Source organism: Alligator mississippiensis, chromosome 12, assembly GCF_030867095.1.
Source record: "Alligator mississippiensis isolate rAllMis1 chromosome 12, rAllMis1, whole genome shotgun sequence".
Taxonomy (NCBI): domain Eukaryota; kingdom Metazoa; phylum Chordata; order Crocodylia; family Alligatoridae; genus Alligator; species Alligator mississippiensis.
In genome coordinates this window covers 57983594-58000644 of record NC_081835.1, presented here as the reverse complement: position 1 = coordinate 58000644, position 17051 = coordinate 57983594, and the positions used below count along the sequence as shown (strand labels likewise).

Here is a 17051-nt window from a genome sequence, read left to right as displayed (position 1 = left end):
CCCCCGCATTACGAGTGGCGCGTACACACCCAGCCCCGTCAAGAGATTGGTGCCTGGGCTCAGCCGCGCTGCCGCTGAGGTTCAAGCAGGACTTCCCCGCTAGAGCGAGGCCCCACTATTTTTCGTCTCCCATCCAGCCCCGGAACTAGCCAGCCCCTGCTTAGCTTCAAAGGCGGCACGGAGCCCCTAGCTTCGCCTCTTGGAGTGTGATGACGTATGCTTTCCTCCACCAATCAGCTGCCAGCGAAGAGCAGGGCGGAAGCGCAGCAGCAGCAAGATGGCGGAAGCTCCCGGCAAGCGGGCTCGGGGCGCGGAGGTGAGCACGTGGGCTGGTGCCAGCGGGCCTGGAGCGAGGTGCCCGGGCGCTGTCCAGCCTAGGACCCACCCCCCGGTCGGCAGGGCTGGAGGCTGCAAGGGGGAGAGGGCAGTGCGGGAACAGCCTGGTCAGACCCAGCCCCGCTCCCTTCCAGGCTCCGCGCCCTGCCGGCCCGTGACACCGGCCCGCTTCTTGCGTCCAAGGCATCGCGGGCCGTCGCCCAGCAAGAACTAGAAGCCTCGCTTAGGACCGGAGGCCGCTCAGAAAGTAACTAATGTCTTGGGACAAAGGAAAGGGAAAACGGGGATGGGAGCGATGGTCCGAGGTCCGGAATGATCGCTCCGAGGGGGGGGCAGAGCGCATTGGACGGTGCCCGCTGGCTCGGACGCGTCCATGGAGCCAGCGGACGCTGCCGTGTGAAACTGCCAGGAGACGTGAATGGAGCGGGGACAGGAGAACGGCCCTGGGGGCCCTGTGTGTGACACGGGCCTTTTCATAAGTCGTTCTGGAACGTGGGCCAAAGCCCACCGAGTAGAGCTATAAACCCCCCTGAGGAGGGGTCACATCGCTGACCCTTTGGGACAAATAAAAGACAAAACGGATGGGAGCGAGGTCACAGGTTAATAACGAGTGCTCCAAGTGGGGCACGGAGCAGAGCACACCGGGCAGTGCCCACTGGCCCTCAAATGAGTCCAAGGAAGGAGCCAGTGGATGGTGCCCAGAGATGTGAATGGACCAGGGACAGGAAAACGGCCCTGCAGTCCCCAAGTGTCCTCTGGGTGACAGGCCTACGTGCTTAAAGGGGTTGTGGGCAAAAAACCTACCAAGTGAACCTATAAAACTTCCTCAGAAAGGGAGGCTACTGGAAAAGTGGCAACTGATTTCCGGGAACAAATGATAACAAAACAGGGATGGCAATGAAGGTCAAAGGTTCGAAATAAGTGCACCAAGGGAGGACACCGAGCAGAGCACACTGGGCAGTGCCCACTGGCCCTCAAACGAGTCCAAAGAGCCATCGGAAACTGCCCAGTGATACTCTGCCTGGACACATGAACGGACCAAGGACAGGAAAACAGTCCTGCAGTCTCAGGGTCTTCTGTGTGACACAGACTTATTTGTCCACATTTAAAAACACATGGGCTCAGCCCACCAAGTCTCTCATTGGCCTCCCTTAGGCGGGGAGGCTACAGGAAAGGGAAAGAAGAAAACAGAATTTTTGGGGCACATAATGAAAAAAACAAGGAGGGGAGTGCCGGTTAGTGACTCAAAACACATGTGCCAAGTGGGGACATGAAGCAGGAGCACACAGAACAGTGCCCACTGGCCCTCAAATGAGCCCAAGGAGCCAGCAGAGACTGCCAGTGATACTCTGCCTGGAGACATGAAAAGACCAGGGACAGGAAAACAGCCCTGCAGTCCCAGGGGTCTTCTCTGTGACACAGGAGACTGGGCAAGATGGACCCATAGTCTGTCCCAGTAAATGACAGGTCTTATGTTCTTACTCACCTGGGTATTTCTCAGTGCCTGGCTCATTCAAATCGCTCTGCCGTGGGAGGAGTGTATTGATACATTTGCAACATGAGCGCCCCACTGATCCTCACTAGCCAGCTGATAGAATGGACATGGTTTACCCTTTCTGTTTTAGGGGGAAGAGAAGATTGACTGGCGAAAACGGAGACAAGAAAGTAAGGACCTTCTCATACATCCTATTATAGAGCTTTGAGCAGTTCTAGAAAGAAACTAAAAGCATGCCAAAGAGCTATAGGCAGGCTGTTACTGGAATTGGGCGCCCCTTTTATTTCGAAGTCATGGATTCAAAGCCAAAGTAGGTCAGGTGGCAATAAGAAGGTGCTATTCAAGGACTATTGTATGTAAAGTGGCTCATGCCTGGTTTGTTAATAGAGATGTTTTCTCTTTACAAAAAACTGAATGAAGAAGCTAGCCTTCCCACTGCCTCAGCAAAGCAAAACCAGTCCCTTTATGTTACTGTTGATAACTGCTATTCCCTCTGTTCCTGGTGTAGTGTAATACATCTTTTTCTTCCCTGGCCCTTCCCTCATGCCATCACCCAATTCTGTCTAGTCTCCCTAAAATATGAGGTTGAGAATTTACTTGAGTTCTGGTGATAGCATTGTTTAAATTCTTGATCGTTCTCTTTTAGAAAAGTCTGAAAAGAAAAAATGGAAGGAAATCAAGTTGTTGAACAGACTGGAAAAGCAAAGAATGCAGGAGCTAATGGTGAAACAAAAAGAGGAGGAAAAGCCTAAAGAAGACAAAGGTAATGCCTAATCAGAGGAGGGCTCTGTAAGAGAAACCAGTGTTTGTGGAGCAGATAATTATACCAGCTGTAGAGGCACAAATAACTATCTCAAGCAGCAACCTTCTAGCTTTGTTGCCTGGACTTGTTAATCACCTGGCAGGTGAAATACATCCTTACAGCTCTGTTCCACCTTGTAGAAGTGGTCAGTAAAGAGACCAACAAAATTCTGCCGAAGATGGTTTTCTTTGTACTTGCCTGCAATGTATCATAATTCCTCCTCTTGTCTTAACCTCTCACCATCCTTGCCTGTAATGAAGTCCTTAGTATTTGTGCAGGAAGAATGTTGCCGATCTTCTAATTTTTAGCCAGCCGGACTGAGCCATTGCATCCTCCTTTAGATATTTCCCACAGAGGGTCTCTTAAGCAATTTTCCCATTTGTGTGAGAAGCAGGGTCCTTTAAAGATGTTTGGACTCCTGCCATTGGCTTTAACAAGTGTGTTGCCCTTAGCTTGCAAAGGGCACCATCTCAAAGAGCTTGGTATCCAGGCAACACTTTAAATTCTTATTAGGATTCAAGTTGCATTGTACAAACGTAGAGCAGCCTCTACACCAATGAGGTTAAAATCTCAACAGCAGAAAGGGCTGAATAACGCAAATGGGAGCAAAGCTTCGTGGAAAGCTCTGACCCTTCTTTGTTTCTCTAGGACGTCACTACACTGTTAGTGTAGCTTTGCCAGGCTCTATACTGAACAATGCACAGTCCCCGGCATTACGGACATACCTGGCTGGGCAAATTGCCCGGGCCTGTGCCATCTTCCGCGTGGATGAGATTGTGGTGTTTGATGAGGAAGAAGAAGGCTCAAGGTAAGGGTGATTCCACCTTATTCCTTGAGTTTTTCTTTGTGTTTCCTGTTTCTTTGTGCAGTTCTCAAATGGAGGGTTGGTTGTTTGCTTTGATCAGAACTGAGCTGGTAATGAGGGCAAGGCTCTCTCTCAAGTTGCTCTTTTTCTGGCTGTATACTTGCAAATTCTCCAGGTACCAATGAGACAGCGTCTCATGTGGGTCTTGACTCCATGAGCTGTGTAGAGGCCTGGTTGGGTCACAGAATGTGTCCATTCTCTTTCAGGAGTGTGGAGGGGGAGTTTCATGGAATTGGGAAGAAAGGACAGGCTTGCGTGCAGCTGGCTCGGATTCTGCAGTACTTGGAATGTCCTCAGTAAGCCCAGCGTAATGGCTTCACACATCATACACACTGCTAAAGCACTTGGACAGTTATTAATGTGACAGCATGAGAGCTGGCAACAGGAGATGTTGGCGACTAGAAAAATACGACCAGAAAGTTAGTGAAGTGCCCAGTTATTCAGTTTTCTCCTGTATTGTGCTACCATATTTGGAGGTGCAGGTTCCATTCTAGTCTGCCTGTTATGCTCCCAAGTATGAGTCAAAGTCCCGTGTTAATGCACAGAAGAATACACCGTGGAAAGGGGGACAGAGGGCACAAGGAAGTCCTAGTGTCTGACACCAGCATTCATTGACCATCCTCAAGTGTGGCCAGAGCTGGGGCAACTATGGGTTTTATTTGGAATTCAGACTGGGACTCCTTAGAAATGATACTGTTAAGACTCAAGTCTTTCTTTTCACAGATACCTGAGAAAATCTTTTTTTCCAAAACATCAGGATCTGCAGTTTGCAGGTGAGGCTTTGATGTCCTCCCTTACCCCTTTCTGTTCCCATCCTGAAGCTACAGGCCTCCCTGTCTCAGATTAATGAGTCCATTTTATACTCCCAGCCCTTCATGAACTTACTTTCTTAGCCAAGCAGCCTGTTTTCTTTCCAGGACGTGCTTCCCATAACTAGGGACCTACCTAAATTGTGGTTCTGTGGCTTTTGCAGAAACCATGACAAACAGCGTTGTCCATGATCACTGGGAAATCTGGCATTGGCTGCAGTTTCCCACAAAATCAACTGAAAAAACCCCAGCAGTAGTGATGTAGACTGAGTGAAGGTGCCCTCTGCCAATCAGCGGCAAGGGACAGGGCCGCTGCAAAATGCCTGTGAAATCAGGTCTGCATGCTGCGAGTGGGCTGCAAAAGACCTTTCCTGTGCAAGAGAGCAAACATCATCACAGCTGTGCTGCTCTATTTCACTTCTGGGCACTGGACCAGTCCAGGTTTCCATCAGTATGAGGCAGCAAGGGGTTTGCCCAGGGAGGGGAAGCATGCTGACAATCTGTCTCAACAGCTCTGCTTTCAGTCCTTCAGTAAATTCCCTCCCATGCACACTTTCTTGTGTACTGTTGCAGGGCTCCTGAACCCCTTGGACAGCCCCCATCACCTGCGGTTAGATGAAGAATCAGAATACCGGGAAGGGGTGGTGGTAGACCAGCCCACCAAGCCAGGCAAAGGCTCCTTTGTGGACTGTGGAATGCGGAAGGTATGGCCTGCAGGCCCCTCGGGATAAATTTCTCCGTTCGCTTTGCAGTCACTCCTTCCAAGGTCTAGGCTCGCAATGGGTTAATGGGTTATCGCAAGAGCCACAACTTGCCACTGCTGGCTTTATGAACCCCGTCTTCTCTGGCCTCTGCTCTTATAGCACCCCCTGCTGGATGTTGGTAGAAACGCCAGCTCCTTTGAGCTTCCTGCAAAAGAGCAAACACCTTCATTGACCATTTGCCCAAACTACCGTTTCCTCTGTTGTCCAGCTCCATGAACTGGAAATTCATCATTGTCCACTGCAGCTGTTTTAACCCTCTCTGACCCGGATTGTATCTGGGTGATTTGCTGCTACATAAAATGAGTATCTGTCTGCACACATGCTGCACTGGGCTGGAGTGTGCCTTGCCAAAATGTGATCTTTCTTTGCCTGTTACCTTTCTGTGGCTGGCTATCCTGGTATTTAACACTTTGTGCTGTGGTTGTCTGTTATTCTAGCGGGTGCAGATAGACAAACAGCTTGAACCAGGCCTTCGAGTCACTGTTCAACTAGATCAGCACCACAATCCAGGTAATCTGTTGTCCCCCTGCTCCAGACAGGCTGACTAGGTCACACAACCCCTGCAATCTGCAGCATAACTTCAATCCTGCAGAATTTTTTCTTGGCCCTAGACTACTTCTGCCTTGAAAAACTGTCTGATGTGAGTCACTAGCTGTCTTTTCCTTTGTTCAAGCAACAGATAGAATAAACCTTCCTCCAGATTTGTGGCCCTGGCACTCAGCTTCAGTTACTCATCTACTGTGTATTGGTACTTAAAAGAAACGGTATCCTCATCTGTTTATTAAGACATGAACAGTGCTGAACACACCAAGTCTTCTCTAGGCATTTGTTAATAAATGTGAAGGGTGCTGCTTGTTTGTTTATTGAGTTATTGCCTCAACTTTTCCCTGTCCCCTGTAAAAGTGCTAGAGTGGGGCACATGGGGTTCCCAACTGACTTCCAGTAGTGTCTAGAAGATTACAGAAGATAACGCACTTGTATCTCTTTCAGATTGCAAGACAAGGAAAGGCACAGTTGTGTCCTCGCACCATCCAAGGACTGTGTCTGGCCTATACTGGGGTTACAGTGTCCGGTTAGCCTCCTGCCTAAGTGAGTACTTGGCCTGTGCTCTCTGTCACCCTCTGTTCTGGCTGGGTCAGGAGCACCAGAGTCCCTTCACCTAGATCCCTTCACCTAGTCCTGAAGCAGCAAGGCCTTTAGTGCCCCAGTTTCTCATGGATCCTGAGAACTCCTATTCCACTTGGTCAGTGGGAGCTTTCTAGAGCAGACATCACCTCCCAAAATTTAAAGAACCCTGGGCTAGGCTTCAAAAAGACAAGGTTTGAAAGCTGACATAATGTAATCATTGAATCCAGACAGATCCAGACATCCCTCCTGCTCACTAACTAATGACAGTTCTGGGGCTTGCTCTATTTTTTTGGGGGAGGATACTGAGGTGGTGGAGCTGGGAGCCTTTCTTTTGATGGACTATAAAGGCAGGCTGGGGGGGCAAGAGATGAGTCTTTTACACTAGATACTAAAGTAGAATGATTGTTAGACTATCAGGGACAGCAACACAGTTCTCACTGCTCTGCAGTGTGGTAAGTACTGGGCTCTGTTTAAAACCACCCAGAATGGAGCATATAGCATGTAGTTTCATTTTTCATAATGCTTCTTTCCCAGGTGCTGTCTTTGCTGAATGTCCTTTCAAAGAAGGCTATGACCTCTCTGTTGGAACTTCAGAGAAAGGGACCTGTGTGGACCAAGCAGTTCTCCCCTCCTTCAGGTAACTGGAGCAGCTCCCTTACACTAAATGAGCTCCAAGCAGTGAGGAACCAAAGGTTTATCTCTTGCCAGAGCCAAACTACATCCTGGTCCCTTCTGCAGGATGGATCCTCTAATCCAAGTTTTTCAGCATTGATGACTGGACAGTTTTGCCATATGTCACTGTGGGGCAGTTAGGGCTGTTTTTTGCCCTTGCCTGGGGGGCAAGTTATGGTTCCATACCAGTCTTTTATTCCCTTTCTCTACCTGAATTAGTCATGGTGTTTGACTGATGGTCCAGGAAATCTGCATGAAGCAAGGATATTTTGTATTGTCTTTTATTGGATCAACTGTACAGCTGGGAGAGATGTTAGTAAAACTTTCAAGCACAAAATACACTTCCTTAGGTCTGGGAAAAAAGCAGTTACAGACTAAGCTACATGCCAGTCAGCAAATTATATTGGTTTAACACCACTGCATTAATGTAAATGATCATTTAAACTGGGAAGTGGAGGAAGTGGACAGTAAACTGATGGTGGACAGGTTATCAAACATAATTGCAGACCAACTAAGGAGCAGTCACTGCAGATAAACTTTTATGAATGGTATCATTTAAAGGGGAAGAAGACTGCTACTTCCTGTAGAACAAAACGAGGTTGGCAGAGGGGACCATAAAACCACGGTCTGAGTTAAGTCTTTTTGTTTGGTTTCTAGTAAATCTTACTGGGAGCACTTGCTACCTACATAACTTTTCCCTGAATTATTCAGATGCATGGTGTGTTGATCTTGGTGTAAACCAGCTCCTTTTTACCATGCCATTTGTGCTAAAATGCAGCCAATTGCCTTTTTATTAAATTGCAGCAAGGGGAGATGTCTTGGGCAAACCTGTAGCTTCCTCTGACTTGATACTGCTGGTAAGAGCCTGTCTTAATTGTCTGCTGTCTTCCAGACATGCCCTGATAGTATTTGGAGGTCTACAAGGCTTGGAAGTGGGTGTGGATGCCGACCCAAACCTGGAGGTCAATGACCCAAGTGTCCTGTTTGACTTTTACTTGAACACCTGTCCTAGCCAGGGCAGCCGTACCATCAGGACTGAGGTGAGGTGCTTTGATAAATAGCATAGTGATCATTTTACACCTGGGTAGCAGCACCTTCTCACTTGGTTATGGATTAAGTGATCATTGCCTAGTCATAAAAGTGGTACCGCCAATATGTGCATTCTCTCCTTTTAAAAGTGCTTTAAAAGCTCTGAGTGCAGCATTAATGAAGAATCTAAAATGTTATTTTTGTTGCTGCATCACATAGGAGCCCTCACTGTGGACCAGACCCCACTGTGCTAGGAACAAACTGCCTCTCCCCATGAGAACTTTTCCACTAGGCTAGGCAATGGTAGTATTTCTGTATCTATTGGCAGGGTTTTGTACGCTTTGCAGGGGGAACTGTAATCCTTAAACCAATAGCCACTACTTTTGCATGTATTAATGATTCAGGCTGAAGTTCTGCTCTTGCACTGAGCAGTGATTCTAACTTAGTCTCTGGTTTTGCCTCTAGGAAGCCATACTGATCTCTCTATCTACACTGAGACCCCGGATCAACGAGGCTGTGAAGAAGCCACTGGATCCTGAAGGAAAGCAAGCTGGTGATTTATGAAATGAGAACCTGCCTCCTCATACTGCTCCTGTCTTGGAGATGGACTGCTGCTCATTTAATTTATTCTAAGGAGTAGAAGCTGGGAGCTATAGGTAGTTTCCAGATTGTCAGAGACTAACAAAAGTACAACATAAATAAAAGCTACATCTTTATTGAGTGACTGTCTCACACCAGAAGCAAGAAATATAACTTTAAAGTTGCTGGAGCCATCAAAAGCCTGAGCTCTTGAGCCTAGGCCATGCTGATAAGTGGAGCTGGCTGGCACTTGAACAGGGGAACTCCACTGGTGAATCACTAAGCAGCAAAAATGTTTTGGGACATGGAAAAATAAAACTCTATGAAACTCTGCACTGGACTGAAGAGTCAGAGTAGTACCCACAGGGTCTGTGTACTGAAATTAATGACTCCCATTGATCTGTCAGAGCTGTGTTTCTTAAGCACCTCTAGAGACTATGCATCTTGTTTTTAAAGGCATTACACGTCTTTTGAAAGAGTAACACCTAGGAAGGGCATCTAATGCCTCCTGTCACTGATAGCTATCTTCCAAGTGCCTGAGTTCTTGTAAAGCAGAACTGTAACTTAACTCTTTGCACTCACCTCTCCATACTTAGATCAATATGTCAGTTTAAACTTCTAGAGATCTAGGCAATGCAAAGACGTGCCCAGGTATCTGTAGTAGTAGATATGACTGCTTTAGGCAACAAGTCCTCAGTAGTGCTACAATGCAGGGGGGAAAAAGAGAGCTAATCCCTCTAACAACATAGCTAACTGCTGCACATAGCTGAAGAGAGTTGTTCAAGGCTGTCCACACTTACAGTTGGGGCCATGGTACTGCCTGTGGGCACATCCCACTTAGTTATAGCAAAAATGCTCCTTTTATGCTCTTTACAGGTATTTTCTGGCTCCCTTAAAAGGGATGTGAGGAGCCATTCAGCAATTAGAAAAGCCTTAAAGGAGCTGTTCAGGGTAAAATCTAATCAGTGCACAAGTCTGCTATTAGAAGGCAATGCTTTTATGCCAGAAGCTTTCTGATATCCACCACTACCAAGAGCTGGGACACGGTACAGTTGCTTCAAGATGTAAGAGCATCATCTTTCCTGGTGGCAATTGGCTCCATAGCTTTGAAACAATGAGCCTTAGATAACCTAGTTATGACAAGGGCAGGTTGAGTTTACTAAACCTGCAGTCTTAACATAGCAAAGACAGCAAGACAGTTGGAAAAAAAACAGCCCTATCCACAATTATTTGGAAACGTAATGCCCAAAGTAAAACATATTTTGTAGTTTAAAAGCTTTATGCACAACACCTGGAAGTGGATGAACCAGCCACATGAAAAAAAAAAAAATCAAAAATCGGACAAAAATCAAATCAATGCCAGGTAACGAATGTCTGAACATCTCACATTTAAATACCAGAGCTCAGCAGGAGTATTTCTCACTACCATCGTCTTTTGAGAGTCAGTAGTTGGAAGGTTTTGCAGGCAGGTTGTTTACGTGCTTCCATAGAGCCACGTATCTGGGTGTTTGGCAGATTTTGCCCTGCAGTTTTACTGGAAATGCTCCAGGAGCCATTTCTAAGGGCCAAGCACACACACATGCTAATCTTCAGCATTTTAATTTTGCTGGAACCTGGAAACAGCAGATCAGTTATTCTGGGCCACTGGTGAGTTTCTAGTACCATTTTAATACCTGGGAAGGGGGAATAAATTTGAATTCATACAGACGCCTGCTAGTTACATTAAATCCTTTCCAGTAGTACCTCAGACAAACAGCAGACAGTGGTTCACAGCAGATTCACAGGTGCCTTCAGCTCTTGCTTCCGGCTGTAATGGTTTTTAAGGTACTTGTTCTTTTCAAGATGTTTGGTACAAACAACAGCCCTGATGCCCGCTCAATGCTCTCGACAGGAACCAGAAAACGTTCAAGTGGGATCTTCTCATCCACAGGACTGTTGGGCATCACATAGGAGCGCAGCTCTATCTCCCCACTGGGCTTCTCTAAGATGAGCACTTTGAAGAAGTGAGTAGGGACTGCCACATGGTTCTTTCCAATCACCTGGTATTTGACATACATCTTCCCATCCGCCTCCATCCTACACAGAGAGATGTTCTGTCATTGATACCACTTACCTAGTGCCCATGTCCACAGATCCCTTCTTCAAGTATTCTAGTTCCTTGTAGCTGAGATCACACCTTGCATGGACTGGAGGACAGGACATGCAGGGCTCTATGATAGTGGTCTGTGTTGCTACTCTAAAACTTCCATTTAACTGAACCTCTTCAAGAGATTGCTGTTGCTGGATGAGGAATCTACAGGCACTTGCCTTTTATGACTACACAAGATTGGAAAGGCAGCCCATGCAGGAGGACACAAGCGGCAAGGGAAAAGCTAATATTGCCTCTACTTGTGCAAGATGACTGGGCTATGAAAAATGATGCAAGATGAGGAAGAAATGTAGCCTAAGCAAAGTGGAGAAAGTAAGAGGGGAAGGAATGTAAATCAAAGAGGAGTTTGGTCAAGAGGCTGACGGTTCCTCTGTGTGACATCCACCTATATTTATCGTGATTTAATCCTTTAGAGGACAACTAAATGGAATGATGGACAAGTTGATATGAATCATAAGGGGGTACTGGCCTACAATATCACTCTACCCTTGAAAAGCATGGGAGGAGAGTAAAAATATTGAAGAGGACTCCCTACAAACACTATGTCTATCCTCTTGCATAGAAGCACGGTTAAAGTCTTATCTAAATTTCAATGTTATCTTGATATCCCTGATGATCGAAGTTTTAAAGTTGGTTTCAGTTGGTCTGATACTTACTTGGGCAGGAAGAGAGGGCCAGTGCAGACATACACATTCTTGTTGTACTTGGTTAAACTCCGGCAATATTTTTCCAGGTTATTCCAGGCATTTTGGTTCAAATGAGGATCCTGGAAACAAAGCATGATGGATTCTTGATTGTGGTAAAACACCCTGAAATCTTTGTTTTATTCTACCATTCCTATGTTCTCAGCTTTCCCTATACATTTGTACATAGCACTTTTCATCAGTAGGTGTTTTAGTGCATTACAAAGGCATTATCTGCATTTTCCAGATGGGATGACAGAGATAGGTGAAGGGACTTGCCCGAGGTCACTCGGCAGAGTCAGCCGCAGAACCATAACCAGAACTTGTAAGTTTTAAGGATTCTACTCACATGTTCACCTTTGTTCATAAAAACCTAGGGCTGGAAAGGGACCCCCTAGGCCAGAGGCCAGTCTCCTGCCACTGCAGATCATGAAATGCATTAAATCCAAAAGGGCCACAGCAATGTCCCACAGCTCACCACCCCCTTGCATCATATAATCAAGCTGCCCTACTTAGTGTAACGTCCCACTTGAATAAAGCAAAGCACACATGAGTGTTTTTACAGGACCATGGGCTTAGTCTGCTAGTAAACTGAACTGGCACTCAAATTACTTTGCTAAAGAGTAGTGATTTTCAGCCAGGATCCCACCCAGCTCCTTTGAAGGGTGCTGCAGGATGTCAGGAGATCAACAGATAATCTAAATAGATAAACACAGGCTCAGGCTTGTCCCTGCAGAAACAATCTTCTACCTCCATTGGCCAGCCCCTCTGCAATATAAAAATGGGGGTGCCACTCAATTCAAACAAGTTATGAAGGGAGCCTCACATCTCAAAAAAACTTGAGAACCACTGGCTTTGAGGATCCTCTCTTTTTGCAGAGGCAGTTTGGTCAGTCCTCTGCTCCTTAACCAGTCTGGGACTCAGAAGAACTACTCTCTGTTGTGACACAGGCTTTCCTATGGTTGGGGAACCAGAACTGCAGAGAAATAGAGTAAAAAATACTTCTTTGCCAACGTAGGTGACTGGTAGGGGGCCCCCCTGAGATTGGCCCCCAAAAGTGCTAGGGGGCCTGCTTTGCTGAGGAGGCTGGCAGCATGTTGTGGGGGGCACTAAGCCACAGCATGTGGGGCTGGGCCCCTCTGGCCCCCAAGAGAGCTTTTGGCCCACCCCCGGGCCTGCCTACAAATTGTGCCCCTCCAGACTCAGGAGGCACCAGTCACCCATGCTTGCCACAAAGGAGTGTGACGGCAAACCCACTAAAGACTGCACACACTTAAGGTGTACGAGGATTGCAGGGCTACAGCCATATAATTATATGACTATGGCTGTACCAGGATAACAATATAATTATGCTGCTTTGGTTCTGCCTGTAAATTACCTGGTGTACGCATGTCCCCGGGCACTACAGTGACAGGACTACAGAAGTACAATAGAGGCGTTTGGTTGTTGCCTTGTTTTACACGCAGGCCTAGAACAGGTATCTGCTCCCTGCAGGCACAGATTGTACGGTTTTTTCATATGAGGAAGCTTTGCTGTTCAGGACCTTGTGTGGGCCTGCCCTACCCACACATTGTCACCAGTGTCTGAAATCCTAATGCATCTCACTGGTATCATTCTGACCCTTTGCAATTCATTAATTATAACCTCTCTGCCCTATTTTTGAAGTGGGTGGGTCATACACTGTTAAGACTAGATGGGACTGTTCTGATCTTTTCATCTGAGAGCCTGTGTTAAACAGGCCCCAGAACTTTAGGGCAGTGGTTTTCAACCTGGGGTCTGCAGACTGGCTTAGGGGTCCATGACTGTAGTCAATCAAAAGTATGCAAATACCCACACTTACAATTCAAAGGGGTCCACACCTTCACTCAAAATTTCCAAAGGGGTCTGCACCTCCGTTTAAAAATTTTGTAGGGGTCCACACATGAAAAAAGGTGAAAACCACTGAACTAGGGTATTACACCCTAGTTCAGACTTAAGTCTCTCCCACTGCAACCAACTTCATTGTGTGTAGAGGCATCATCTGGTAATTTACAGCAAAATGTGGGCTTCAGACTGAGTAGTATTAATGGAAAAATTAGAGCAAAAAGGTATCAGCCACTGCCCTGCAGTGTTTGCAGCCAAGCGCTGCAGCAAAGCACTAACATATGAGAACCAGAAAGTTGAAGCGACTTGGTTTCACTGTCCAGGCTGCATAAGTGCAGTTTGGCCATGCAGATTTCTTCTGGGTCGGGGGTTGGTAATAACAAAATTAGGTTTTAATACAGATCATGGCTGTGCGAGCAATCAAAATGCTTTACAGACACGTTGGAGAATGAAGCTGTCATTTTGGGGCAGCAGGACCAGAGGTAACCATCGCTTTGGTGGTTACAGACCAGCTTGTTTCTTGGGGGTCCCTATGATGGAGGAGTTTACCCAAAGGCAGTCAGGGAAGTTAGCAAAAAAATATGGTGGGACAAATGCTGAGACCTCCTTTCACAGTTAGGGCAGCAGTTAGCTGCCAGGACCCCAGGGCTTCTCCAGCATCTGATTATGGGGTAGCTCTTACTGCTGGCAGGGTGGGATCTTGGCAGGAGAGGAGGGACACGGTCAGGATAACCTCCCCCCAGCAACTAATGTTTTGAAGGATACCATGATTTTTAAGCCTCATGATTTGCAAGGGTGGGGGGATCTAGTTCAGTGGTTCTCAACCTTTTTTGTACCAGGACCTATTTGTGAATCTCAATGGCCAGTCCCGACCCAGTGTCCCTCACTCCTGACCCGCTGTCCCCAATCACCTCAGTATGAGGGGCAAGGGGTGGGTGTGTGGGGCGTGGGCAGCCCCAAGCAGACCTTGCAGGCTGGAGCTCTGCCAGCCTACAAGGGAAAAGCCAGATTCACACATTTTTCTCCTTTAAAGGAGAATCCATTTTTGAAGTTTGTTGATCCCTTTTTAAAGTTTGTTTGTGACCCTTTCATATGCTCTTGAGACCCACTTTTGGGTCCCAACTCACTGGCTGAGAAATGCTGCTCTAAAAGGCCTCTACTACACATTACCTATATTGCTCACTTCCCTGGTGAACAGCACAATACACTGAGAGTAGTCATATGTGCAAACTAAGATGAGCCACAGAAGCATTAACTGGTTAATCACCCAATACATTTAAACCATGCAAAGGAGTGATCACCTGATAAACCTGACTATCCAGCTACCAGAGCCAACCTGCTATGAAGTTAGTGTTTGACTCTAAACTAAAATACAAAGTAACAACTCTACCCCTGGTTTGTATCCAGCTGGGAGGCTATCAGGCTCCAGCCATACCTTACATACATGGTAAAATTCACTGCTGAATCCCACTATTTTAGGCCAGCCACACATGCCAAGAAAGATGGGCCACAAATGCAAAGCAGCGATCACAGGATGAACTGGTTCATCGTGCATTACATTTAGCCGGGCCACGCATGCAAAGGAAAGGTGCCCCGCTAGAAGCGACTCTCCAGCTACCAGAGCCAGCCTGCTATAAAGTTAGTGTTTGAAGACACTAAGTAACATCTCTGCCGCTGGTTTTACCAGCTGGAATCCGACCCGGAGCTGGGCCCTGGCAGGCCGCTGCACGGGGCACGACTCATGTCGGCAGCCGCGTGTGCTAGGAGACGACACCCAGCAAGAGCCGCGGGCTGCAAAGTTGGACAGCAGCAGCAGCAGCTCCGGGGCTGGCGTGTGCGCCTCCCGCCCGGCCGCGCAAGGCGGGCTACGGCTACCCGTGGGGCGGGCGGTGTCGCGCGGACCTGGGGAGCCACGTTGCTGAGGTAGAAGGTGTCCTCCATGGCAGCCTGGCTGCGGCGGTGGTTGGCGGCGGCGGCCAGGTGCCCGCGCTGGAAGCCGCTGCCGCGGTAGTCGGCGTTGGTGGCGCGGTGGTACTCGTGCACCGCCTCGTCCTCGCGGAAGGCGCAGGCGGCGCGGGCGGCCGGGCCCCGCAGCTCCTCGGAGTCCAGGCGCTCCAGCACCCAGAGCGCGCCGCGCCCGCGCGGGTCGTAGGCCAGCGCGTAGGACTCGCGGCTGCGCAGCTGCGCCAGCCCCGGCAGCCCGTACTTGGCCAGCTCGGCGCGGCCCGGGGCCGGCAGCGACGCCGCCTCCACCGCCGGCACCACCAACACCCCCGCCCGCGGCTCCACGCCCCGGCGCCGCGCGCCCAGCCACAGCCCCAGCCCCAATCCCAGCCCCAGCCCGGCGGCGGGCAGCGCCAGGAGGCGGCGGGCCATGGCGGCCCCGGCTCTGCTCACGCCGCGGCTCCGCCCTGCCCCACGGCCGGCGGGGCGGGGCGGGGCGGGACAGGACAGCCCGGCCCCTCTCCGCCCGCCCGCCGGCCAGCCGGCAGGCTCCTGTCCTCCTTCGCAACATCCTTCATCGCAAGAAGGGGGTTGTGCCCGGAAGTTTGCAATAGTTATTATTATTACTACTTCTTGCAAAAATCCAAATGATTTAATTACAAGCTTCCGGGCACAAACGCCCTTCTTGTAATTTTTGCAACAAAAAAAAAAAAAAAGTGTCTACAGTGGGTCTAATAAAAGATATCATCTCTACCAGGAGCTGATTCCTTTGCCTCTAAATCAGGGACAGGCAGTTATTTTGGGTGGAGGGCCACTGACTGAGTCTTGGCAAGCCATGCAGGGCTGCATGACAGGCAGCCCAGGGCAGATTAATAATTTTTTTTTTTTTTTTTATTTTAATAGGAAGCCCACGGCCTGAAGAGATGGGCTTGGCAGGCCCCGTCCGACCCACAGCCCACATTTTGCCCACCCCTGCTCTAAACTAATAACCTGGATGCCCCATCATTTTGGAGGCACCGAATAGGCCCAGCACACACACAAAACCCAAGTTGGTTTTTTGGGAGTTTTAAAATTTTTTTTCCCCTGTTCCAAGCCAAATCAATTCCAAATCCGTGAGTCAGTCCAGAACCAGATGTGGCCCAACAACTGGCAAATGTCTACCCCACCTGGGGCTTCAGTTGTTTCCAACATCTTTTAGCAGGCATCCTTATACCAGCCCACGCCTGGAGACTTGAGGTTTAGATACCCCCTGCATTTCACCTGCCCAGCTGTAAGGCCACAGGAGCAAGCAAGCTGTTTCTATAAAATGGGCTTGAAGCCTCAACACCTCACTGGGTACTAAATCATGCCAAAAGAACAGTTATCCCCTGGCCACTAAAGGAAAACTGCCTTCACGGACCCCGATACGTGGTGCTTCCCCTACATGTAAAACCCAAGTCATTCAGGGAGTCTTACCTTATGACTGCTCACCTCAAAAAAGAACTGCTTCAACACTCATTCTCGGAGGTTTACAGTGAAGAATACAAAGTAAATAAGGCTTATTTGCATACTTATTCACATATTTTTCAGTGTACAGTAGTTTTTCAGCAAATATGATCATTTTTGAGCTTTCAATACTATAATTTTGAGCTTCCAACACTGTAGTTCTGTATTTAAGACCTGGCAACACTGGCCAGGACAGTCCCATCTGCTCCCTCTGCAAGGGGCAGCACCAGGCCCTGGCAGGATTCAGCTCCTATTGCAGTCATCCCTCCCCCTGGGAAATGGTGCCAGTGCCTGCAGGCACAGCCAGGGGCCTAGACAGAGGGCTGTGTTATCCATGGGAGAAAAATCAAGGCTTTAAAAAGGCTGCAGACCCACATACGATCAAGGCCACGGCTAAACGGGAGCCATTCAGCTCCACGGCTTCATATATGTGCTTCCCTCTGCAGCC

At 48.3% G+C, this 17051-nt stretch overlaps 2 protein-coding genes across 3 annotated transcripts; one reads left to right on the top strand and one right to left on the bottom strand.

Moving 5' to 3' along the window:
• The first annotated feature begins 181 nt into the window (after window positions 1–181).
• On the top strand, window positions 182–8812 carry SPOUT1 (SPOUT domain containing methyltransferase 1). 2 transcript variants are annotated; one of them, XM_006262614.4, is made up of 12 exons: window positions 182–316; window positions 1962–2001; window positions 2478–2594; window positions 3282–3441; window positions 3705–3794; window positions 4222–4271; window positions 4881–5011; window positions 5509–5581; window positions 6062–6160; window positions 6734–6836; window positions 7764–7911; window positions 8366–8812. In XM_006262614.4, exons 1-12 carry the CDS (start codon window positions 278–280, stop codon window positions 8462–8464), a joined length of 1149 nt encoding a protein of 382 aa, XP_006262676.2. In that variant the 5' UTR covers window positions 182–277; the 3' UTR covers window positions 8465–8812. The 2 variants fall into 2 exon arrangements, with proteins under 2 accessions (XP_006262676.2, XP_014466088.1); XM_014610602.3 differs by lacking the exon at window positions 182–316 and adding an exon at window positions 336–583.
• On the bottom strand, window positions 8600–15565 carry ENDOG (endonuclease G). The gene is made up of 3 exons (XM_019500952.2): window positions 15077–15565; window positions 11285–11394; window positions 8600–10555 (listed from the first exon to the last, which is right to left on the bottom strand). The coding sequence occupies exons 1-3, from the start codon at window positions 15548–15550 to the stop codon at window positions 10270–10272; spliced, it is 870 nt and encodes a 289-aa protein (XP_019356497.2). The 5' UTR covers window positions 15551–15565; the 3' UTR covers window positions 8600–10269.
• Between the last annotated feature and the right edge of the window lie 1486 nt (window positions 15566–17051).

Bases quoted from the DNA above. Each gene is read 5' to 3' on its own strand.
- SPOUT1 (XM_006262614.4), top strand. From the start codon at position 278: ATGGCGGAAGCTCCCGGCAAGCGGGCTCGGGGCGCGGAG. The intron at 2,595-3,281 runs GTAATGCCTAAT...TTGTTTCTCTAG, and splicing joins AAAGCCTAAAGAAGACAAAG to GACGTCACTACACTGTTAGT. The intron at 6,161-6,733 runs GTGAGTACTTGG...CTTCTTTCCCAG, and splicing joins CCGGTTAGCCTCCTGCCTAA to GTGCTGTCTTTGCTGAATGT.
- ENDOG (XM_019500952.2), bottom strand. From the start codon at position 15,550: ATGGCCCGCCGCCTCCTGGCGCTGCCCGCCGCCGGGCTGGGGCTGGGA. The intron at 11,395-15,076 runs GTCCGCGCGACA...CTTTGTTTCCAG, and splicing joins TCAGCAACGTGGCTCCCCAG to GATCCTCATTTGAACCAAAA. The intron at 10,556-11,284 runs GTAAGTATCAGA...CTCTCTGTGTAG, and splicing joins GGCCCTCTCTTCCTGCCCAA to GATGGAGGCGGATGGGAAGA.